The sequence below is a fragment of the Rhincodon typus genome, chromosome 7 (genome assembly GCF_021869965.1).
Source record: "Rhincodon typus isolate 14 chromosome 7, sRhiTyp1.1, whole genome shotgun sequence".
In the NCBI taxonomy this organism is placed as follows: Eukaryota; Metazoa; Chordata; class Chondrichthyes; order Orectolobiformes; family Rhincodontidae; genus Rhincodon; species Rhincodon typus.
In genome coordinates, this window is record NC_063338.1 from 21126333 (window position 1) to 21152356 (window position 26024).

At 40.8% G+C, this 26024-nt stretch overlaps 1 protein-coding gene across 5 annotated transcripts in view; it reads left to right on the plus strand.

Moving 5' to 3' along the window:
- Positions 1 to 26024, plus strand: part of vps8 (VPS8 subunit of CORVET complex) — a 518442-nt gene that overhangs the window by 289655 nt on the left and 202763 nt on the right. For all 5 annotated transcript variants that reach the window (XM_048598730.1, XM_048598733.1, XM_048598732.1 and 2 more), the window contains one exon: positions 23323 to 23492. In XM_048598730.1, the coding sequence (XP_048454687.1) occupies positions 23323 to 23492 (170 nt within the window). The remainder of the gene's footprint in view (positions 1 to 23322; positions 23493 to 26024) is intronic.

Sequence of the window (26024 nt, forward strand, 5' to 3'; positions counted from 1 at the left end):
CGTCTACAACTAGGTCCCTCTGAGTTGTGAATACCGAAGAAAAGTATTCATTAAGGACCTCTCCTATCTCTTTAGGCTCCGTGCTCCTTTTACAATCCTTGATCAGCCCTACCCTTTCTCTGGTCATTCTCTTATTCCTCACGTACGTGTAAAAAGCCTTGGAGTTTTCCTTGATCCTATTTGCCAAGGTTTTCTCATGCCCCCTTATAGCTCTCCTAAGCCCTTTCTTCAGCTCTTTCCTGGATAACTTGTATCCCTCTAGAACCTTTTCCGTTCCTTGTTTCCTAAACCTTATATAAGCATCCTTCTTCCTCTTAACCAGTCGTTCGACCTCTCATGAGACCCAAGGCTCCCTCACTTGACCGCATCTTCCCTGCCTGCTAGAGACAAACATATGAGCACACGCAGTATGCATTCCCTAAACAATCTCCACATTTCAATAGTGCTCTTCCCTGACAGCATTTGTTCCCAATTTATGTTACCCAGTTCTTGCCTAACAGAATTGTAATTACTCTTCCCCCAATTATAAACCTTACCCTTTCCATGACTATTGTAAAAGTAACAGAGTTATGATCGCTACTGCCAAAATGCTCTCCTACCAACAGGTCTAACACTTGGCCCGGTTCATTGCCAAGCACCAAATCCAAAGTGGCCTCTCCTCGTGGTGGTCTTTGTACATACTGTGTCAGGAATCCTTCCTGAATGCACTGGACAAAATCCGCTCCATCTGAACTATTACAACTGAAATGTTTCCAATCAATATTTAGAAAGTTGAAGTCACCCATGACTACAACCCTGTGACTTCTGCACCTTTCCAGTATCTGCCTCCCAATCTGCTCCTCCACTTCTCTGCAACTATTAGGGAGTCTGTAAAATAAAAAACCTCAACATAGTGACTGCTCCTTTCTTGTTCTGGACCGCATCCCAAACTGACTCTGTAGACATATCATTCTCGAACTGCCTTTCAGTAGCTGCTATACTAGCCCTGACTAGCAATGCCACTTCCCCACCTCTTTTTCCACTCTCCCTATTTCTTTTAAAGCATCTAAATCCTGGAACTTCCAACAACCACTCCCCTCCCTAAGTTACCCAAGTAACAACATCGTAGTTCCATCGTTGCATGTTGTTTGCTATTTTGTGTTGACTAAATAGACTTTTCTATAAAATAGTTACCACTCACTTTTAATTCATTTAGTTGACTAGACATCAGTGTTATTGATAGGCACTGAAGGAATGTATATCAAATAAACAAAAACTTACAATTCAAATAATATAATCCTGATAAAACAAATTCAAACAACGGTTGCATTTTATAATCAAGTTAGTGCTGATCAACAATCAATCTCAGTGCTGCTAAGGCAGGTATCACAATGGTACTCAGCTATGATGTAAAGCAATAAGTGTCTTGTAGTTCCTTTAACTTGACATGCCATTGGTGTCAAGGGCAGAAACTCAGCTTAATTTCCCAAACTGTGGCTGGTGTAGGTTCTAAAGAGACAAACATACCTAAGCTACTTGTACATTAATGTGACATTTAAATAATGCAACTTCTTTTGGAGTTAAAGCTGTCTTTTATGTATAATCATTTCCACATTTCTGTTCCGGATACAGACCAGATTGGATGGTTAGTGAGCTAGTGCTCTCTTAAACATATGAGCTTGTACATGCATCACTTTTATTTCCCTAACTTCAGTGAGTTTTGGGGAAAAAGCAGAAAATAAATCTACGTTGATGACATACTGCACCTTGTCTGACATCTTGCTATTTGATAATCCCGAACCAATTTTACTTCCTTACAGAAATTATATGGTACTGAAATTCTCCTGCCTGATAGAGAAATGAGCCAATTTTTTCCACTCCCCTAATAACCAAACATCAGGATTTTCTAATTTCACATGCACAAGATTTTGCCCTTCCATCTTTTTTAATACCTCATCCTTTAAATAGAAATAGGAATTCTAATTTCTTACTGAGGGATGTCAAAGAGTCTTTTGAGTGCTGTACTAATATAGCTGGGTCAGCATATAAATCTAGGAAACTATTTCAGCTGCACTTGATGCTTAGACCAGACTCTGCTATTTGCAAGTAAACATTGTTGTAGTAGCTAGTTATGTTTTTCAAGGTAGAAAGCTGTGTGATGATGTTATTGCAGCGAGTTTACAGAAATATCTTGGGCTGAATTTAAGAACAGCAGTCCAGACTTGGCAGCATAATTCGTGATGCTGATTCAGTTATTTCTAACTTGGCAGCCACATAATTTGACAGGCTGAAACTGCCTCCCCATCTTGCCTTTCATTTGGCAGGAGTACCCTGCTTATTGGCTTAGATTCATCTGGAGTGAAGAGAATAGTAAGATTTTCTATCTTGCATTATTTTACGGGCTCTTCAGATAACAGTCCTTTTGTGTTTACTGGCATTTTTAAAGATTGAACCCGTTGTTTTTTAATGGATTATTTGCATCTAATTATGTGATTATTTGCATCTAATTATGTGTCATGTGGAATCTATCTGTTGAGCTTCATCGATAAAGATATCAGTTCACTGAAGGTGCCTTGGTAGAACTTGAAAGTGATACTGGTGGTAATTTAGCGTCCAGGTGTGCTAAATTCCAAAATGCATGAATACTAAAGTACAAGGAATAATTTAAATTGACCAACATGTTGACTGCTATTCAAGAAATTGTGTGATTACACTTTGGACATTTATATCGCAGCTCAGAAATCCTTAATAAAATGTTCCTATTCCTTGATTTATTTTCTTGGACCATTAATAGCAGTTCGTATAAAATTCTGAACTGTATGCCTTATTTAATTTGCCTTTGTGCACTTTACCATCATCATCTTTATGTGGCATCAGACTTTCAATTAGTGTTATAATTTGTTTCAATCGTGCTTTTTGTGGGGTATCATTTTGAATGGCATGTTTCAGATTGCTGATTTTTAGAAAATAAGGTCTTTTCAAATCACAATTCCAACTTCACATTACCAATTCAAAGTGGCTTATCAGAAGAGACAGCACTATGAGTAGAATCAACTGTTGATATTCTGATATATTGTATGAGAAATGCAAGGTCAGCGACAATGTGGTCATAAAATGGGCACAGGACAAGCAGCAGTGTTTGAGCAAAGCTTTTTCCTCACCAAAGAAAGAGATTTGTAGCTCGATGTTCCATTGCCAATCCTTATAAAGCCAATTAATAATGGTCTACAGCTTTAGCATTTTAATCGGAGTTTCCTGTTGTTAGTTTAGAACTGCTTCAGGGTAGGCATTAAATCGTTAATGTGAAAACAGTAAGGTGACTCCGAAAGCACACAGAATTGTGTCTATCGCAGTAGCTACAAAAAGACCACGTTTGAATTTTGTTGCTTTTTGGTCTGTTTTTCCCTTTGAGTTAATAGATGTTTGAGTGCAGTCCAGTAGCAGGTGGTTCCTCTGTTCCCATTGGCCATTCTTTATATATATGTCGAATATGATGAGTACTGATTTGCAGCCATTGAGCCATCGTAGCAGAGACTAGTTATTTATTTGCGTAGAATCGGTATGTGTTCAATGGAATCAGTTTTATTGAGGTGCAGGTAATATGATAACTATAATAGGAACAGGTGTGTTTTCTAGTTTTAAACAGATTATTTTGATTCAAGACAATAAGATTGGTGTGGTATAAACTCCTTGTCAAGGAAAAATAGCTTCCTTCGCTAAATGAGTGTTTGTATCATGTAGCATTTTCTGTAATTCAGACAATGCTGATTCCAGATTCAGTACTGTCTACTGAATATAAATTTTACTAACCACAGGAAATAGTTGAGGAAATCTGTCCATCGTGGCATGCATGCTCAGCTTGAGTCAGAGGGTTGTGAGTGCAAGTTCTACATAATCACCTGAACACACAAATCAAAATGGCACTCTGATCCAAAATTTGACGTGAGATGTTAAACCCAAGGCCCTATCTGCATTGTCGGGTGGACACAAAATTCCCAAGACACTTTGCTTTTAAAAAAAAATTCCCTGGTGTCCTGACCAATGTTTGCTTCTTCAAATGGCGTCACTGAGCCAGTTTATTTGGTCGTTGTCCTATTTCTCTTTATGGGAGCTGACTGTGCGCACATTGGCTGCTGAATTTCCCATTTTACAGCACTGATACCACTTCAAAATTACTTTGGTGGCTGTAAAGTGCCTTGGGGTAAGGTGTGCTCATGAAAAGAGCCATAAAAATGCAATTCTTTCTTCTTTACTTGCTCGAAAACATCTAAACTATTTTGAACTATGTGATAAACTCTCAATGGAACCCTGTGTATCATCATGAAATCACCTATAATCAGGAAGTATGTCACACAAGGTTAATGACTTCAGTAAAGTCCTGGCATCTCATTTTTCAGCACAGATCAAATCTTATTGTATGCATGCTTAATAAGGATAGTTCCATGGCCTTCCGTTTAAAACATGTAAAATGTATAGTATATTCATTGAGCTAGGCAACTGACTATTTAATATAATGACAGCAACAGAAAGTCCTTATGAAGAAAGATTGTATCTTCCAGCTGTTATTGAAAGCTAAAGCAATGTTTAATTCACAGTAGTTATTGTCTTGGGCATCTCAGTATCCCCCCAATGAAAGACATTAAAATGTTGAGTACAATTGATGCAACTGGAACGATAAATTCTCATTATATTTTAGTCAATATTTCTTGAGCAGAGACAGCAATAAACTGACAGTGGTGATTATGCAAACTGAACAGGTTTGTCAGAGTCACCCTCTGGCATATATAGATTGTGAGAACTACATGCTTTAAAACAAAAAAATGTTTGAAAGTGAACATTATATAACAATCGCACAATCATATTCTCATATGTTGCATTCCCTACAGAGAGCAGTAACTTTAAAAATGGAGATTTGAATTCCCAGTGATCGTCTCAAAGGAGTACATGGCAGCCTTTCATACTTTCACTGTAACTCACAATCAAAATTAACATTGAACAAATGTTAGTTTAGTGGTTAACTAACCCACTAACTTATTGAACTTAGCACAACCAAAAAAAGAACACTATGTCAATACACCAAACTCTACAAAGTATTGTAGATTTCCCAGGACTCAGTCCAAAGTTACTCCCAGTTTCTAACAAACTCCTACTTCCCATTTCCATGAGTCACAATGCCTGTCAAAAGTCATTTCTCTCACTTTCTGAAAACCCCCAAACTGACTTCCAAAATGAGCCCATGATGTTACAACGCTTACCAGTTAAGCCGGGGTGAATCCTTCAGTATCCTTACATTTCCATGGGCTGTGACTCTTAAGATAGAAATGTATCCACATCTGCATTCTTCCTGGTGGCGAAACAGAAACTATTTTTCCTTCTGTCTCAGTTGCCTATCTCTGTCTCTCTCTGGGACTTACGCATCCTCTGTCCAGGATCTCTGAATCAGCAAGAGAGGAACAAACAGCTTTGGCTGTTGTTGTTCAGCTGTAAAAGCTGGAAATTGGATTTTAGTGGGTCTTAACTTAATTCCAGTGGCAAACAGGTCACGTTGGCTTATTGACAGGCAAAATTAATTGAAGGTCACATGCATCATTTTACCTTGAATTAAAAGAAAGAGTTGAAAACTCAAATGTCCCGTAAAAGCTCACATGCTTTTATAGCTATCATAGAACATGTTCCAGGTTTGTGAACGAAGATATATGTAAATGGATTGTGAAGTTTTAACAAATAAAGCAGGATCAGATAGACCTTAATTATGGCAACTTCAACACTTGGAAGGGCTACAGTACAGACAAGATCAAGTGACTGTTATGTCGGGAGACTTCATAGAATCCCATCGAGTCACACTGATCCTCCAAAGACCTACCCACCCTGACCCACCCCCCACTACCATATCCCTGTAACCCTGCATATCCCGTGGCTAATCTACCTAGCCTGTACATCCCTGGACACAATGGGCAATTTAGCATGACCAATCCACCTAACCTGCACATCTCTGGACTGTGGGAGGAAACCCACACAGACAAAAGGAAAATGTGCAAACTCCACACAGACAATCGCCCGAGAGTGGTATTGAACCCCGACCCTGGCACTGTGAGGCAACGGTGCTAACGACTGAGCCACTGTGCTGCGCGTCACTCTTTGACGTGTAGACAAAGGGTGTGACAGTAAGCTCAAAGAATTCAATTGTAGGTATAGTAAGAAGCAGTTGGTATGGGCCGATGAGTACAGAGGCATTCAGGATGCAAGTTGGGAACAATTTGAAGCCACTGAGGCACTATTAATTGGAAAGGGGGTCTGGTTCTGTAAATCCAGAAGAACTGAAGCAATTGCGAGGAAAATGATTAGCAGAGCTTCAACCAGGTGTTGACGCTTGAACTCTTTCCTCTCAACAGAGGAGGAAACTTTTAGGATATTTTCCAGCAATTTCTAACACTGTGCTAGTCATTCCATAATAGAGAACGTGTAAGTCCTCAATTAACGTTGTGGCTGTGTTCCTGAAAATCTTAACTTTAAATGCGTCATTCATTCCTAAACAAACCTATGTTCAAATCCTTTAGCTCCTTTGGACATCTTTTGTCCTGGGAAGAAAAATATTATACAAGTTGAAATACTACACAGCACCGTGCATTCCTAATTGAAATAAGTCCCAAACTAAAGTACCTCACTAACTATAAAATAAATTCAATGCAATACACCCAGTGTATATTATGGTATTTAAAAAAATAATACTCACCTGTTATATTTGAGAGGCCAGGCTGTACCCAGTGGTGGAAGTTAGTTAGTTCAGGAAGCTGCAGTGTTGTTGTATTGACCAACTTCTGATACTAGACGAAGCCCTTAATGCGAGTTTGGTGCCACAGGAAAAGGGATAGCCTTCAACGATGAAGGAAGCAATCTTGGATAAGGGCAGAGGGAGACATGGCTGGGGTGGGTGTAGTGATTGTAATGAGGTCAGCCGGGTGGACCTCATAGAATATGAGTCCTCTGATTGGGGCTGTTAGTCAGTCCAATCAGGGAGCCCTGGCTGACAGATAAAGAGGAGTGTTCAACATTCTGACACTCTGGAAGTGGTTCTGAGGGAGCTGGACCAGTGGCATGGACTTTTCATGCGTAAATAAACGGTAACTTGGTGACAGGATACCAGCCTCTGGGGAGTTATTTCAGTGTGGAAAGAGAAGGCAAGGCTGGGGCGTAAGCTGGGAGGTAAGGCCAGGGCCTGGGTGCAGAGAGATAATGTCAGAGAGAAGCAAAACCATGAGGAAGGGAGTAAGGGCAAGGGGAGGTTAATTCCCTAAGCCTGGAATGGAGGGGGATGATGTTAATCAGATAATGTCAAAGTAATTCAAGAAAATGGGCCTTAAAAATAAAATCATGTTTAAACAAAAAGAAGAGCAGCTTAGGCAAGGATGTGGTGTCATCATTTTATTCTGAATTGTTTAATTTTTAATGGATTTCTTATGTTATCTACTTTAAAATATTACATCTGTATGCATCTTAAATCTGTGTACACTTTCTGTCGACATGTTCTTGAGGAAAGCACTATGCTCAGTTTTAGAATAGAAACTTTATGTAAACCTGTCACACAGCAACTAAACAGAAATGCAATAGAGGTGCTGTAGCAGGTGAATGTAGTTACAACATGGCAAGTTTACATAAATGGTTTCTATTATAAATGTGAATATAGAACTTTATTAAGGAACACAAAATAAGAATAGAATTTGTTTAAAACAGAGATTAAAGTTCTTCATAACTATACTTGGATCATGATTCCATACTTTCAACACCCCAGGTGATTAAATGAAAGTAAACATTTAATTAGACTTTTTTTTTTACATTAGTTTCAGTAATTTTTCAAGATTTTTCATTTTGCTTTTCCTCAAAGAGGATTTTGGAACAAGCTATGCTTAGGTATTGTGCTTTAAATCAGATGATTTTTTTATAAGCTTAAAGAGCCACAGTTTGCAATCTCTGCTACAGGAGAATGTGAGGTGTCAGTAAACCAGAGATTGAAGAGGTTTTTGCAGTGATCAGATGATCATCATCCTTACATCTATGTAAAATAATGGACAAGCAGCAAATCAAATGTAGTGGGGTTGGGGAAGCTTCATAGTGTGTATTTTTACTGATGGCTGATGAGACCAATCCATAAGAATCAGGTTCTGCCACAAGTGACACAATGAACCAGTTATCAGGTATCTCCGTGAGTTGTTTTCTGTATTGGTGCCTGTTGCTAAATGGATATACTGACGAATCATCACGGTGATATAACCAACCCACACGTGATGTTATCAGTTTTCTCTGTTGTCAACTAATGTCTCACAGGTGTTCATGTCACACTTTCAGGTATCCTTAAAGTGGAGCTTTGGGCTTCCTGAAGGACTTCTGGCTACCTCACAATACCAAAAGTCCATAGCTAGGCCAAGGTCTTCTGTCACATAAATGCTCCCAAGCCAACAAAGCTGCTTGTGCGTGATGAGTGCCAATATACTTGAGAGTTTTCCTTTGATTAAATCACAAATCCACACTGATGAGAGACATTAAACAACCTGAGGTGGGATAGTAAATAGCATGCAGATATTTTCAGTGATACTGAAGTGATATTCATTTGTTCTGGATATTTTTTGGAAGATACTTTGTTGTTTATCCATTTGGCCCAATACACTCGGAGTATGTTAAATTTCTCATAGCGTTAGTACAATGTTCTGAACTGGTACAGAGCTTTAGGAGACTGCTATTTCTTCAGTTGTTTCCTTCTGTAACAAGAGGAGTGAGGAAACAGCAATGTGACATCAGAAAACCAAATAGAAGGAGACACACTCATTGAAATTTCTTCCTCCTAACAGCATGTTTCAAGCCCAGGATAATATAGCCCTGCTTTATTTGGAAGAGCAGTTGTTAAGGAGGCTCCAGTTCTGGATGGAGACTTGTGCCACCTAGAGTCAATTGCTGGAGTTAACACATCATTGTCTATTCCTGTCAAGGTCACTGTAACTTTATTGACTTCAGTTCCTAGGCTGCCACAGGGAAATTGGTACTGTAAGGCATTCTGTAGTTTATTCTTAAATTAAGCATGTGACTGATGACGTTTTCCAGAAGATTACTTCCCTTGTTTGCCCATGCTTCCAGAAACAACAAGTAGAGTTTTGTTTTATTTACATCCACAGTTATCTTCAAAAACACACTGCCATTATGAATCTCAAGGGCGCCATTGCATTGACATAAGACTGATGTATGGTTCCTGGTAATGTCTTATGCACTTCTGCATTTGATTTCCTGTTTTTTTTATTTTGTAATGAACATCCATTCACCTTGCTGTTTGTGTTTACTCTGGAAAAAGAAGAAAGGATCAGGGACTTGTAGGAGATTTTACTTTTTTTTTAAAACATTCAGAGACCAAGAATTATAATTGACAGGATATCACTCTAAATCTAACAATTTTATTGAGAATTTAAACAAATAGTTTCAATTCAATCATGCAGTTGCCCTGAAGTGTTCAGTTTGAGAAGCATATGAATCCCTTTGGAGTAGTCCTCCCTTAGGGGAGCCAATGGCCTCATGGTATTATCGCTCAACTATTAATCCAGTCACCCCTAGGTAATGTCCTGGGTTCAAGTCCTACTATGGCAAATAATTCAATAAAAACCTGGAATTAAGGTAGTAATGATGATCATTGAAAGTACTGTTTTCAATTTTCAAGATTTTCAGAAAGAGTCATGTAGTTCACGAATTAACTTTAGGGAAGGAAACTGTTGTCCTTACCTGGCCAGACCCATATAAATGTGGTTGACTCTTAACTGCCTCTGGGCATTTAGGGATGGGCAATAAATGCTGACCTAGCCAGTGGCACCCACATTCATTAAAGAATTTTTTAAAAAATCTTTGACTGAGATCTTCAGCTCGGTTTGCCTGGACTGATCAGCTTTTGATTATTTAGCACATTCCAAAATGTTTCCATTTGATTGGTCATCTCGAGTTTAGAATTAAGTTTTATTGTGACATATACTCAAGTACAGGGAGCGGAGTATAGTGAAAAGTTTACAGTGGCACCATCTCAGGTACAAGGTACCTAGGTACAAAACATAGAAAAGTAAAGAAGTAAGTTAAATCTAGGGCGTACTCCTGTCCCACTGCGGTTGCGTTCTGGTTCCGTCAGCCTCTTCTGACTTCAGCCATTTGTCATAATTAACAAATGTTCAAAAGATACTATTCAATGCAGCGGTTTCACTGCAATTAACAAGTATCAATCTAATTAGCAAGTATCGCACCCATCCAGTCACCAAATAACAGCCACTGTTCTGAACTCCTGGCTGGTTAACCCTTCCATCATAGACGATTTCAAACACACTTGGCTTATGAATGCTCTGAGGAATCCAGTCATTAGGTGCAAAGTAAAATTAATGCAGTCTGGCTTGTTAAACTCTTATTATTAGGAATGAAGCCTAACCAGGCCAACAAGCCTGCTCAAATGAGGCAACCATTCTGGGTGATGCTAGTACAACTGTATGGGGAAGGCACGGATGGCTGTTCACGTAAAGGGATACAACTCAAATGGCCTTCTTTTGTGGTTGTATCCTTGTCACGGGAGAAGCTATCAGATGTCGACATTCTCCTACTTGTAATGAAAGGCCAGTGACCTGATAGTGTGTGAGTTGCTGAGTGTTGCAGCTCCTTTGATGTTTCATTGTAAACCCAGGTAGATGTATGAGAGGCAGTACTGTTACGGTGGCAGTAGTATGCTATATTGGTCAGTACTATGAAGTGAGAGACATTGATTATGCACGAGGGACCAGGTGAAGATGCCTGGTACCCATTCTTGTGCGCTGCAGTTCTCTGCAGCAGGACATTACACTGCTAACTTTCACTCACAGTGGTGTGAAGCATTAAGTATACCATAGCACGTGCTCTGACAGAATACAGCAAATGATTTGTCCTTTTGCAACTCGAGCCAGGGTCTTTTGAGCCACCCAGAGCCACTACTATCCACATTGCCTTGATCAGTTAGAATGGCCTCTCATTACTATCAGTAAGGAAAATAACTTACCGTGTCCTCTGGACAGTCTTTGGGAAAACCAGTAGTGAGGCGTCAGTAACATGTACTACTATTTGCTTGATCTCTGACAGGTTTAGGGATGATTGGGGATGATGCGCAGGAGTTGAGTGATATGCCTGGATTGCAGAGATTGAAGGGCTGCCTTTTAAACATGGTGTCTGAAATTTGGAGCCGAGAAAGCCCTGAGGCAGGACAGAATTTTCCTCCCACTTGCCTGTAAAGTTTGGCGTTTTACCCACTTGTGAGTATTTAATGAGCTGGGAAAAACATAATTACGTGGGATAAATCCCCTCCTGCACGCAAGTGGTAGACCTCATTGCTTTTCTACCCACCCTCATTCTTGGCCTTAAAGAAAACAGAGAGAACTGCATTGTGATCAAAGCCGTGGTTCGACTAGATTCTTTGTCATGCAAGCCATTGAAATTCTCAAACAACGGTTCCATTGCCAGGAGAAGTTCGATGGCTTCTTGCAGCACAGCTTAATGAGAGTCCCCTGTGTGCCAGCGGTTTATTGTTCGCTACATAACTTCACTCTCCAACAGGGACAACACATGGTGGCTCTATTGGATGAGGAAGGAACATTGAAATAGATGATGAGGAAGAAGTGGATGATAGTTCAAGTTCGTCTGCACACCCAAATTTAAGGGGCACGGGCAGGCTGAATGGCCTTTTCTCCAGGTTAGGGGAGTCTAAACTAGAGGGCATAGGTTTAAGTTGAGAGTGGAAGGATTTAAAAGGGACCGAAGAGGCAAATTTTTCACGCAGAGGTGGTGCGTTTATGGAATGAACTGCCAGAGGAGGGGGTGGAGGCTGGTACAATTACAAAATTTAAAAAGCATCTGGATGGGTATATGAATAGGAAGGGTTTAGAGGGATATGGGCCAAATGCTGGCAAATGGGACCAGATTAATTTAGGATATCTGGTCGGCTTGAATGAGTTGGACCAAAGGGTCTGTTTCCGTGCTGTACAGCTCTATGACTCTCTAACATCTTACAAGTCAATGAGCTTCCTATACTGTGATGATGGCTGACACCTGATCTGTTGAATATACTAAGGCCGGATCATGAAAATTGTTTCACAGCCCCCCGATCTATGCTGTAAACTAAAACTCAATCAGAGCTATTCAGTTCCGATCACAAGGGCTTTCTGTTGTTGCCAACACCATTTCCACTGTGTTCCCACTGCCACTACAGGTTATCCAATTGCACAATTAAACATTTAGCAATCTGAGAATGCTTCTGAATTGTAAGATACTTAGACCAAATACGGGGTGAACAGCACTACTGAATGACAGATTACCAATGGCAAATCTGAAATTTGTAATAGGTTCTTATCCTGTATAGTGTACAATCTAATGGATGATGGTGATTCAGGACAATTATATTTGTGGTTCAGTGCTCAATTTGTGTGTGGTCAGTATTTGGAAAATAAACAGTTGTTTTATTTTTTGTTCCATACTCCTACCTTATTTGTACAAACTGACAGAATCAATTTAGCTTCTCATCTGATACTTCCCATCCAGTCCATCCTGCTTCCCGTCGCTGGATTAATTCTGTGTCTATTATCACTATTGATTGATTAGACAATTGAGTCTTTAATTGCATCATTTCAGCCACAAGCTACTTCTTGTCCCACTCAGATATTGTGCGCTGATGCTCTTTTCATCCATAATATTGTGGCACAAAGGACATTCACAAAATGGTAAGTCTGGGTGGTGATTTTTTATCATTTAGACTGAACCTAATAATCAAAATTACTAATTGAATTAACTTGAGGATTTAATGTGACATGCTTTGGTAATGTAATTGGGGCCAGTTAACTCAGTTGGCTGGATAGCGGGTTTGCAATGCAGAGTGATGACAACAACATGGGTTCAATTCCATGTAGGACTATCCTTCTCAACCTCTCCCACGCCTGAGGCTTGGTGACCCTGAGGTTAAACCACTGGTTAGCCTCATGGTCCATTCAGACTATGGTATCCTTACTTTGTGAATGTGAGTCATTGAATGGAAAACACTGAACATTCAGCCTACCAGACAGCCAGCAGCAACATGTTAACTGAAATTAATTCAAACTGCATTGTGGCATTATGAATTTCAGTCTGTTGCTTTCTTTGTCACGATAATGCTGACAGCCAAATTGGTAATTTGATCATTAAGAGCCAATTGAAGAGGAAATTTTGATCCTTGAACAAATTTACTATGTTATGTTGTTCACTAAAGGTAACTTGGTAGGAAATGTTTTTTTTTTCTTAAATTCATACAATTCCAAAGAGTGATGGCTGTGATATTACTCTGTAATTCTAATCACCAGAACTCCATTTTGTTCTGCTTCTAGAATTAACTGAAATGGTAATAGAACAATAATTTCACTTCAGAGGGAGACAAACACCTTAAAAGACTTTGATGAAATGAAACTGAATTGAATGCAAGATGCCAGCTAACAGCAAATATCACATAATTTGATTTAGATTAATTACCACCAGCAAATATTAAAGACAAAAATGCTCATCTGGGGAAGAGCTAAGTTCAGTAATTTAAGAAGGGCGGCGGCTTCAATAAAGGGGTTCAGTAAATTGGAAAAGCTGATAAAGCAATAACAGAAGACATTCAGTGACAGTCTAGGCAAAATCTAGACATATTCTATTGACGAATGTAGGTAGCCTATTCAAGGCTACGGAATCCTGGATGAAGGAGATAAAAGGTAAAACACCAAAATATGAGGTTTTGGTAAATGTCAGGAGCAAAATGTAATTAGTAACCAGGATGATTATGAACCGTGCAGGAGGGATATGAAAAAAAAATTGATACGAGAGGCAAAGAAAGACTACAGTAAAAGAGCAACAAACAACATTTAATTGAACCCAAAAATAATTTACAAACCTATACATTTTAAGAGATTAAGTTAAGAAAAACCAGTTCTATAAGGATCCAAAGGTAAGTCTCCATGTGTGTTGTAGATATGGCCAAAGTATTGAATTAATACTTTTGATCAGGTGTCACAAGGGGAGCAGATGTTATAAAGACTACACTGAAAGAAAAGCAGATATTTATGTATAGAGGAGTAATAGATACAGGAGATGAACCAAAACAGTTCTGAGGAAGGGTCACTGGATCTGAAATGTTAACTTTGATTTCTCTCCACAGATGCTGGCAGACCAGCTGAGCTTTTCCAGCATTTTCTGTTTTTGTTCCTGATTTACAGCATCCACAATTCTTTTGGTTTTTACGAATCAAAACAATTGCTCAAAGAAAGAAACAAAGATGGAAATAGCAAAGGCATTATTCACAATCTTTTGCTCAGCATTGTATTCAGGAGTATTGCCAGAGAACTAAAGGGTTTCTAACTTGCATTTGTATTACGGTAATGATTGATGGCTAAACCAGGTGATTCAGGCCAGTCAGCCTAACATCAATGGTGGGGAAGTTATTGGAAACTTCTATCAAGGACAAAATAAGTTTTTGTTTGGTAAGGCATGAGTTACTCAGGAACATTTAAACAGAATTGTTAAAAGCTGACTTGATTGAATTCTTTGAGATAACAGAATGTTGATCAACAGGTACAGGAGATAATCTATACATAAGATGTAGTGGTAAGGTCACTGAACTGGTCATCCAGAGGCCCAGATTGATGCTTTCAGGTCATTGCTTTGAATACCACTATGTTAGATGGTGAATTTGAATTCAGTTTTTTTTTAGAAAGAGCTTGTCAATTGTCATAAAATCCATCTTGTTCCTCAAGGTCCTTTAGGAAAGAAATCTGCCATCCTTACCAGATCTGGCCTACATGTAACTCTAAACCCACAGAAATGATTCTTAGCTATACTCTACCTCTCTAGGCTATTTCAATTAGAACAAGGACAATATGGATTGGCAATAAATGCAAGCCTTGCCAGTGAGTCCTATATGCCATGTAAGAATTTTAAAAAGTACTTTTGGAAGACATTTAATAAAGCAGCATAAAAATGTTTCACTAAGAAAATTAAAGTCCATGGAATTAAGGCAAACAATGGAAGTACGGCTACAGAATTGACAAAGTGACAAGAAGCAGAAATGGATTTTTTTTAGACTGAAGGTTGTTTGCAATGGTTTTCCACAAAGACCAATTATTTTGATTTGTATAAGATGGTCTTAGCTTGGGTATATACACTTTGCAGGTCATATGAAACTTTGCAAAATAGTAGATATTTGCAAGAATAATTATAAGACTCAGGAAGGACAATGGACAGAGGCATGGCAGATCGAATTCAAGATGGAAAATCATGAAGTGATGCACTCTGGAGGACTAGTTTGAAAAGACAATAATGGAAAATTCAGAAGTTGGAAGTGCAAAGAGACTTGGGAGTTCTAGTCCAGGATTCTCTCAAGGTAAACTTGCAGGTTGAGTCAGTAGTCAGGAAGGCAAATGCAATGTTGGCATTTATTTTGAGAGAACTTGAATATAAAAGCAGGGATGTACTACTAAGGTTTTACAAGGCCCTGGTCAGGCCACATTTGGAGTATTGTGTGCAGTTTTAGGCTCCATACGTCAGGAAAGATGTACTGGCCCTGAAGAGGATTCAGAGGAGGTTCACGAGAATGGTCCCAGGAATGAGAAGCTTAACATATGAGGAACGTTTGAGGACTCTGGGGCTATCCTCATTGGAGTTTAGAAGGATGATGGGGGATCTAATTGAAACTTACAGAATACTGAATGGCTGGGACAGAATGGATGTTGGGAAGATGTTTCCATTGGTAGGAGAGACTAGGACCCAAGGGCACAGCCTTCGAAGAAAGGGCAGACCTTTTAGAACGGAGATAAAGAGAAACTTCTTCAGCCAGACAGTGGTGAATCTATGGAATTCACTGCCACAGAAGGCTGTGGAGGCCAGGTCATTGAGTACATTTAAGACTGAGATAGATAGGTTCTTGATTATCAAGGACATTAAGGGTTACGGGGAGAAAGCGAGAGAATGGGGTTGAGGAACTTATCAGCCACGATCGAATGGCAGAGCAGATTCAATGGGCTGAATGGCCTAATTTCTGCTCCTACGTCTTATGGTCTTATGGAAATGGAGTGACTTTTGAAAGGTGTAGAAAAACAGAGCAAACTTGGTGTCAACAGGCAAATTCTTAAAGGTGCAGAGAAAGTTGAGTGGGTGGAATCTTACAGGAGTCTGAATGACGAATGTTATGGTAAGATTTGTGGCATAATCGAATGGGAAGTCGTGCGAGGCCCATCTCAGCATCAGGCGCATCTTGTTTGCATCTTCTATACTTTTGCAGTGCAAAGAAGCAGGTTTCTCACTCGGCATTGACAAGTTACCAATTTGAAAAATTCGTTAAATACCTTAAGAATGCCACAAACTGCCTGTTTAATATTCAGCTTCCTATCTTACGAAATGTGCCAAACGACATGGAGAATTCTTGAGATAGAAGTTAGAGGGGATACCTAATGACTTCAGTTCATCACTGGCTGTGTCTAGCGTCCATGTTGGTCAGCACCAAATCTTAAGGAATAATCCATGGCCATCAGCTTCATGCACCGCTCATTCATGGACTTTACCATCCAACATTTGTCAGTTCCTCACTACCATCACAACACCTATCTGATCCACTTTCAGGCCATTTAGGAAAGGCAGACCTGCATCGCATGAGCACCAGCCACCAGCGTTGAAATTTTTCTGTAAGAACTCTTTGCACGCAGGGATAAGTAGGCAGATCATAGTTGTATTAAGCAGTATCTCAGGGCTGCTAGCAAGCTTTCTTCACGCTCACTGACCTAGGTGCTCACGACATCCCTGCCTTGCCTTGCAGTGCTATGCCAATGAGTGCAGTCACAAAATGAGGCAGCTTGCCTAGTTGGTCAGCAGTCCTCAGTCAAACAGGAAGGGTCTCAGGAATCTTGCTTTATGGCACAGTGCTATATCAATATCACATCTGCACATGTGCCAGCAGCATGTACGTGCAGCAAGCAGTTAGCCATGTATCAAAGTCTTGGGTCAAGTAGTCCTCATCAAACCCTTTTGAGGGCTATCAGTCATTGGCTCCCAGTGCAATAAATCAAGGGCAGCCTCTGATACCAGTCCAGGAGATTTGCCATGGTCAGGTGTCTGGTCATGATGTTCTTGGTTGTGGATCCATGCCACTGCAATCCGGGGAGTGGCTCATAGTCAGTCTTGTCGCTCCATAGTAACAGCCATTCAGGGTGTAGGTCTAACACAGTCAGGCAACTGTATGGGCTTCAGCCAGGGGTCTGGCACTTCACATCTGGGTCTGTCTGGTTAGGTCACTCAAGGATGTGGCCTATTGGTCCCATCCACAGAAATAGGGAGAAAGGGATTTGAGGGACAAGGGAGGTGCCACGAGATGGAGACTTGGGATCCTATTCTTCAGGATTGGGTGCTGCAGGATGTGGTGAGAAGGGGTGGACTGACATTTATCAATTTGTGGTGGGTGGACATGGTAAAGCATAGATGGGAAGGGTGTAACGCAGAGGGGGTTCATCCACCATCAGGAGCACTTTGACTTCAAGACAGTGAATGACTGCACTTGACATGGTCCTCTCATGTGGCAGGGGCTGAGGAGAAAGATGATCAGGTGCAAGTTTAGTTGGGGTTGGGTAAGACCTGGAGAGTGTGAAGCCTATAGGACTCATGGGAAGGGCTAGCAGGAAGGGGATCTGGAGGTTTGGGGCCATGCTGACACACACAATCAAAGGCTGAATTCCTTCATGCTGGAATTTGAAAAGCGCACAATTGGAAGGAAAATGGCTGTGACCAAATCTGGAGTGGGCAGCTTAAATGCCTGGAGCCGAGAGGGAGGGGACTGCAGGACCTCTCAATATGTTAACCTTTCAAGGGAAACCATGCTACTTGTGAACCCATTCACTGTACAGTACGCTGACCTGAGGGGTCCCTAATCCCTGGCCATCCTAATGCATTGATTGCCAGTATGCTGCTCACCTCCCTGCCCCAGACATGTCTGAACACCTCATTCAGCACCAACACTTTAGCACACACAGGTTCCGTGGTGTGGTCTCCTTTGCCGTCTCTCAAAAAGACGCCACTCCTTTTCACCAGCCTATCCATCAGATCCCTCGCGGAGAATCAAGGTGCCATCTCCAACCTGTTCAAAGCACCTTCAGAATACTAGTCAGCGATGAGTGTTGAGTTGTTCCAGAATTAGTCTATTGTAAGACTGGGGACAAGAATTGGATGTGAGAGAAGCATTTGTGGTTGGGTAGGTAGTTTTTGAGGTGTGTTTCGTAAAATATGATGAGAAGTCTTCAGGCTTTGTGGTGAGAAACCCTCCAGAAACTTGATGCAACTCACATTTAGTCAACAAAAAGTCACAAATCAGTTTATCGTGTTTAAAATATACTTGTGGCCTAGGTGTGTTTAAAAGTATTGGAATAAAACCTTAAAAGCAAGGAGAAAGTTATAAAATCAAAAGTTCAGTCTCAGTTGGAGTTTTGTGGCTATTTTAAAAGCAATTCATTTTTGGAAAGTCTTAGGAGTTTTAGAAATGGAACAAGGAGGTATACCAGAATGTTAGCAGGGATGAGGGATTTATTTATGAGGAAAAATTGAAAAAGTCAGGACTGTTTAATTTGGAATAGAGAAAGTTAAGAGGCAATCTAAAAGAGGTCTTCAAGATGATGAGAGGTTTTTATGAAGTTGAGAGAGAAAAGATATAGCCTCAGACACAGAGGCCACAAATAAAAAATTATTGACAAAAAATCTCGAGGAATCAGAATTTTTGTCACTCCAGTTGTTGGGATCCAAAGCATTCTAACCTGAAAAGCGATTGTAGACAATCGCATAAATAATTTGAAGAGAATTTGACAGTTAATTGTGGGACAAAGCACAACTGCAGTTACAAAGAGCCAGTGTGGACTTTTTGGTGCTGAATAGCCTGCAGCATTGCAAATTTCTATGATTCCATAATTGTAAAAACAAATGAAAGAAATGGTTAAAAATAATGAAATGTTCAGCATTGCATCCGGTGCAGCATCATAAACAACAAACATCCTTAACTACAGCTCCAGGCCTCAGCTGAAACAGGGAATTGAAATACTTTAATGATTTATGTGTTAATTTGATCTATCTCATTGAGGGAAGTTGAAATCTCTGTGTTTTGCAGGTGCATCAGAATTGATTTTCTAACAAAAAGTTCCTCCTAGACAAATTTGGTTTTAAAACAGCAGCCATCTGTTTTTGATAATGCATGACTGCAGTGCTGGTGCTGCAGATGATTGCTGCATGACACTGCGTTTGACGAGATGCAAGAATGTAAATGATACGAATATACAAACCAAAGATTTTTCCTGAAATTGTCCTTTACTTCAAAAACGAATGTGTTTCCTTGCCACAGCATTCACCAGCACATCTTTTTAGACAGACTTTGATTCTTGTCTGTATCTTCCAAAGCTGCTATCATATTTTTCAACAATGTCACTTTCTTCCAGGAAATGTACAGCATGTGTAAGGAGATAGTTTAAGTACATGAACAGTTCGCCTACAGGAATGACAAGGTCAATGCAGTTTAATTTTGCCCTCAGTTTTAGTGAAGTCTGATCACTTCAATTTATAAGTCTGTTGGAACTATCCAAGCCTCACCTTTCTTTTAATGTTATTATCTCAAGATTAGGGAGAGATTCAGAACCAGAAAAATTAATCCCTTTGTCTCGTTGATTATTTATTCACATTTAATGAGTCTGTCAATTCTAGTACTATGAATGAAAGGCACACGCTAGCATTTCTATATCAATAAGTCTTTTGTGTTCTGTTTTCTGTACAACATGTTTTCCATATTACAAGATATTGAAATTCAGTTTGCTGTTATAAAAAGGAATCCGTTATATTGCAATTTCAATTTCATCAATCAGTATTACTGTTAATCTTAATCGATTGCTGTGTGATATCAATTTGGAATAGTCGCTCAGCTCATATCATGATAGGCAGTGTGTTAAGCTGTTTTGAATTTCTTCCTTAACCCTCTGTGCTCGCTACCTCCAATGCAAAACCTGTTGCCTTCATCAATCAATAAATAAAATAGTTTGATGCTTGATTGGAATTGCTGCTATAATAAACTGTACCATCTTTGGAGAAAGGGATTCTTCCAGATTACTATTGTTTGTCTGTAATGCTATCTAGGAAATAGTAATCAATGTTGACTAAGCTAATTTACTTTACCTATTCTGTATGCGAGAGATTTTCCTTTATAGCCCATGTCAATTGGAAAGGGGGACCTCAAAGAAATTTGCATTAAAACATGAGGGGAAGGAATTACAGAAGCAAACATCACATATTTTAAGCAATTTGGTTGTTTTGATTTGTTGTTTTCAATTGTTACATCATACTGATCAGGTTGCTCTTGTTTATATTCCTGTCTAGTATGCCACGTGTGTGAAAATACCTTCGTTCCCTTTTACAGTTTATTTATTTGCTTGTGGTTATCCATCTGTGTTAGTGTCCTTTTCGTGAAAATAAAAATTTCCTTGTTGCATCCCCATTGAACAATGAACTGTAATTGCTCATCCAGATATTTATTCAATTCCTTTTCTTTTAATAAAATGATATTCTAACATAAAAATTGGGAAGGTTAGAGATGGCATGGTTCGGCAATGAACTAGTTCCATCTATTCTTGTGTTAGCTACTCAGATTGGGGAGGCAATGGCCTAGTGGTATTATCACTGGACTGTTAATCCAGAGACCCAGACAACATTCTGGGAACCCGGGTTTGAATCCCACCATGGCAGATGGTGAAATTTGAATTCAATAAATATCTGGAATTAAGAATCTAATGCTGACCATGAAACCATTTTGATTGTCAGAAAAACCCCATCTGGTTCACTAGTGTCCTTTAGGAAGGAAACTGCCATCCTTACCTGGTCTGGACTCCAGACCCACAGCAATGTGGTTGACTCTTAACTGCCCTCTGAGCTATTAGGGATGGGCAATAAATGCTGCCTAGCCAGTGATGCCCTCGTCCCGTGAATGAATGAAAAAAGTCGTAAATCTCTTGTTCACCTGCAATTGACCTTAAGCTAATGCACAAAAGAGTGTTTCAGACATGCCGTGTTATATACTTCGATTTCCCACAGTACCTTTCCTAAACATATTTGCAACTGGTATCAAGTTTTGTACTGACTTGCTCCCAAAAATGCAATAACTACTCAAGCAACAGCTAAATAGATACATTGATAATAAGCTGAAGCATATAGACCCAGCGGAAGGATTCATCTTTTTAGGTTAAGAGTGACCAGGGATCAGACTTAAATGTTATCCAAGGTTAAATGTTGGGCACTTATTCTTTCTCCAGGGAACAGTGGAACTGTTACACAGGCTGGGAACCTATTTACTGTGTTCCTACAGGCCAGAGCTAGGTCTGTGTCAGGCAGGGACCACCTTGTATAAGAACTAAGTCAGTGCCAATGTGATCACCGAGACAAATTTCGATTGAACAGCGAAAATGCCCTGGATCTTTTTCCTAATGGGCAGGAATATTCTGAGTTTAATCCTCACTAGAGTGGTGTGACTACTTTTGGGCGGGCTTAGCTGTCACCTTTTTCTCTGAGCCATTGCTTTAATATCTTGCCTGTAGAAGGCCTGAATAATGATGGATGGTAGATGAGATAATGTGACCGTTTTGTCAAAGGAAAGAGTTCTCATACCATGGATTACAAAGGCTTACCACTTTGGTTTGGGTGGCAGAACTGTATATGTTGAACTAAAGCTACTGCCAAATGGCTAAATGGTACATATGATGTTCAACATATATAGTTCTGCCACCCAAACAAAAGTGGTAAGCCTTTGTAATCCATGGTATGACAAAATTGTTAAAAAAATTTAACTTGATATTGAAGGCTATGTGAGACAAATTGCAAAACGGCCTTGACAGAATTTACACTTGTATGGTTTTCAGTGTGAGAAAACATTTTGCTTCAGTCACCATGTGAACAAAGAATAATACGGCACAAAATCAGGCTATTTGGCTCTCCAAGCCTGTGCCGACACATTTTGCCTTTCCACACTAAAACTGTCTTCACTTCCAGGGTTTGTATGCCTCTGTTCCCTTCCTATTTGTGGATCCATCCAGGTGCTTCTTGAATACTGCTATTGTGACTGCTTCCACCACCCCGTCTGGCAGCATGTTCCAGGCACTCACTACGCTTTGTGTGATAAGTCTGCCTCACACATCTCTTTTAGACTTCTATCTCCACACCTTGAACCCATGTCCCTGAGTAATTGACCCCTCCACCCTAGAAAAAAGCCTCATACTTTCCACTCTATCCATGCCATTCACAATCCCATAAACTTCTATCAGGCCACCCCTCAACCTCCTGCATTCCAGTGAAAACAAACCCAATCTATTGAACCTTTCTTCATAGCTAAAATTCCCCCATACCAGGCAACATCCTGGTAAATCTTTTCTGTACCCTCTCCAAAGCATCCATCTCCTTCTGGTAGTATGGTGACCAGAACTGTACGCAATAGTTTAAGTGTAGCCTAATTAAAGTTCTATAAAGCTACTGCATAGCTTGCCTACCTTTATACTCAATGCCCCTTCCAACGAAGGCAAGCATACCATAAGCTTTTTTTATTACCTTATCTACCTGCGCTGCCATCTTCAGTGATCTGTGGACCTGCACACCCAGATCCCTCTGCATATCAGTACTCCTAAGGGATCTGCCTTCATTGTATAATTTCCACCTGTACTTGACCTTCCAAAATGCATCACCTCACATTTGTCCGCATTAAACTCCATCTGCCATTTTTTTTTGCCCATGCCTCCAACTGATCTAAATCCTGCTGTATCATCTGACGATCCTCCTCACTATCTGCTACTCCGCCAATCTTTGTATCGTCCGCAAACTTACTCATTAGACCAGCCACATTTTCTTCCAAATCATTTATATAGACCACTGACTGCTAGCAGAGGTCTCAGCGCCAACTCCTGTGAAATACCACCAGTCACAGCCTTCCACAGCTACCCTCTGGCTCTGATTGAGTCAGTTGAAACAGGTGAGCTTCTAACTTAGGCAATAGGCAACTGTAGTGATCCCCTGATTACAAAAACCTTCTAAAGATATTACTGACCAAATTAAACTAAGTAGCACCTTCACTGCACAATAAATCCTTCACCTTCCAAATAGCACCTTATCAATAATCAGAATCCAAGTCATCCCCAAATCCATAACTGAAGGAAGACGACACAATGATAGAGATTCATTGAGTGGCATGGATAGGATTTTGCAAAAATAGATTTTTTTTTGTTTTAAAATGTGTCCAAATGGTTGTTTTTACAGACGTTGCTGGAAACCACAACCAAACTCCTGAACCATGACCTCCATTGGTCACTCTGCAACCTGCGTGGAGCTGTTAGCAAGGGTTTGAATCCCAAACAGGAGCATTGCAGTGTCTGCCTGCAGCAGTATAAGAGGAAACAGGAAGGCACAGAAGAAGTCATCATTTTTAGGTAAGTGCAACCGTCTGTTAGTATTTTTCTAATAACCACTTTCATCCTTATATTAGTCCCTGCCAATTTCACCTTTTATTAATTCTTGCTTCATTTCAAAGGCACACACTTTCTCTTAAGATAATTGCCTTTTATTCAAATATAAAGCTTATAAGATTATAATGGTTTGGGACTGATTTAATGTAAGGTAAAATGGAACAGCGAAGGTAGTCATATGACCTCCTCTGAATGCTGCCCAACCACTGGCCTGGATGGCCTGGTTGCTATGGGGACAAGAAGGAGACAAGTCAAAAGAGTCACAGAGATGATGCTAGAGGTTTACATTTGTAGTCAAGAGCAATTCTGACGACTTCTTGTTTGTAGATCATCAATGTCAGACTCTTAGAGGGAAGCAAAGTTAGAAATCCCATTGGTTTCATAAACAGTTGGGCTTGGATCCGTCTGTTTAACTCAGATTTGGGGATCTGGAGATTAGATATTTAGTATTTCTACACAAGCACATGGCCCGTTTGAATCATGTTGGCATACAGGTGCACCTTGAGAGTAGACTGGTCCCATGAAAGCCATTGTAGCATTGGATTACCTGTCAAAACAGTTAAAGCATATTGTCAAAGGGGAGAGCGAGAAGCTGGAAGTTGTTGTACACATTGGTAAGAATGACATAGTTAGGGAAAGGGTTAAGACTTGGCAGAGTGTATATAAGAGGCTAGGTAGAAGATTAAAAAGCAGAACCTCAAAGATAGTAACCTCCAGTTTACTCCCAGTGTCACATTCTAAGAGAGTAGGAATAAAAAGATAGGGCAGATAAATCAGAGATAGTAGGAACTGCAGATGCTGGAGAATCCGAGACAACAAGGTGCAGGGCTGGATGAACACAGCAGGCCAAGCAGCATCATAGGAGCAGAAAGGCTGACGTTTCGGGCCTAGACCCTTCATCAGAAATGGGGGAGGGGAAGGGGTTTCTGAAATAAGTAGGGAGAGAAGGGGAGGCGGATAGAAGATGGATAGAAGAGAAGATAGGTGGAGAGGAGACAGACAGGTCGAAGAGGCGGGGATGGAGCCAGTAAAGGTGAGTGTAGGTGGGGAGGAGATAGGTCAGTCCAGGGAGGACGGACAGGTCAAGGGAGCAGGATGAGGTTAGTAGGTAGGAGATGGGGGTGCGGCTTGAGGTGGGAGGAGGGGATAGGTGGGAGGAAGAACAGGTTAGGGAGGCGGGGACGAGCTGGGCAGGTTTTGGGATGCGGTAGGGGGAGGGGAGATTTTGAAGCTTGTGAAATCCACATTGATACCATTGGGCTGCAGGGTTCCCAAGCGGAATATGAATTGCTGTTCCTGCAACCTTCGGGTGGCATCGTTGTGGCACTGCAGGAGGCCCGGGATGGACATGTCGTCTGAGGAATGGGAAGGGGAGTTGAAATGGTTCGCGACTGGGAGGTGTAGTTGTTTATTGCGAACCAAGCGTAGGTGTTCTGCAAAGCAGTCCCCAAGCCTCCGCTTTGTTTCCCCGATGTAGAGGAGGCCACAACAGGTACAGCGGATGCAGTACACCACATTAGCAGATGTGCAGGTGAACATCTCCTTGACGTGGAAAGTCTTCTTGGGGCTTGGGATGGGGGTGAGGGAGGAGGTGTGGGGGCAGGTGTAGCACTTCCTGTGGTTGCAGGGAAAAGTGCCTGGTGTGGTGGGGCTGGAGGTGAATGTGGAGCGGACAAGGGAGTCACACAGAGAGTGGTCCCTCCGGAAAGCAGATAAGGATTTCACAAGCTTCAAAATCTCCCCTCCCCCTACCACATCCCAAAACCAGCCCAGCTCGTCCCCGCCTCCCTAACCTGTTCTTCTTCCCACCTATCCCCTCCTCCCACCTCAAGCCGCACCCCCATCTCCTACCTACTAACCTCATTCCGCCCCCTTGACCTGTCCGTCCTCCCTGGACTGACCTATCTCCTCCCTACCTCCCCACCTACACTCACCTTTACTGGCTACATCCCCGCCTCTTTGACCTGTCTGTTTCCTCTCCACCTATCTTCTCTTCTATCCATCTTCTATCCGCCTCCCCTTCTCTCCCTAGTTATTTCAGAAACCCCTTCCCCTCCCCCATTTCTGATGAAGGGTCTAGGCCCGAAACGTCAGCCTTCCTGCTCCTATGATGCTGCTTGGCCTGCTGTGTTCATCCAGCCCTGCACCTTGTTGTCTTGGGCAGATAAATCAATGGCTGAAGAAATGGTGCAATGTGCCAGAATTCAGACTTTTAGATCATTGGATATCTTTTGGGGCAGAAAAGACCTGTTCAAAAGGACTGGGTTTCATCTGAACTGGAAAGGGACCAATGTTCTGGTGAGGAGATTTGCTAGTTCTATTTTGGGAGCCTTGAAACTAGGAGGGGGAGGGGTGGAGTGTTCCTAAGTAGCAATCAAAATAGAAAGACAGGTGAGAATCATTCTGAATCAGTAAAGAGCAAGTTAATTGGAAAAGGCAGACAAGAACAAGCCAGAGAACGAGGCAACTCTGAAGAATTAAACTACATATTTCAAT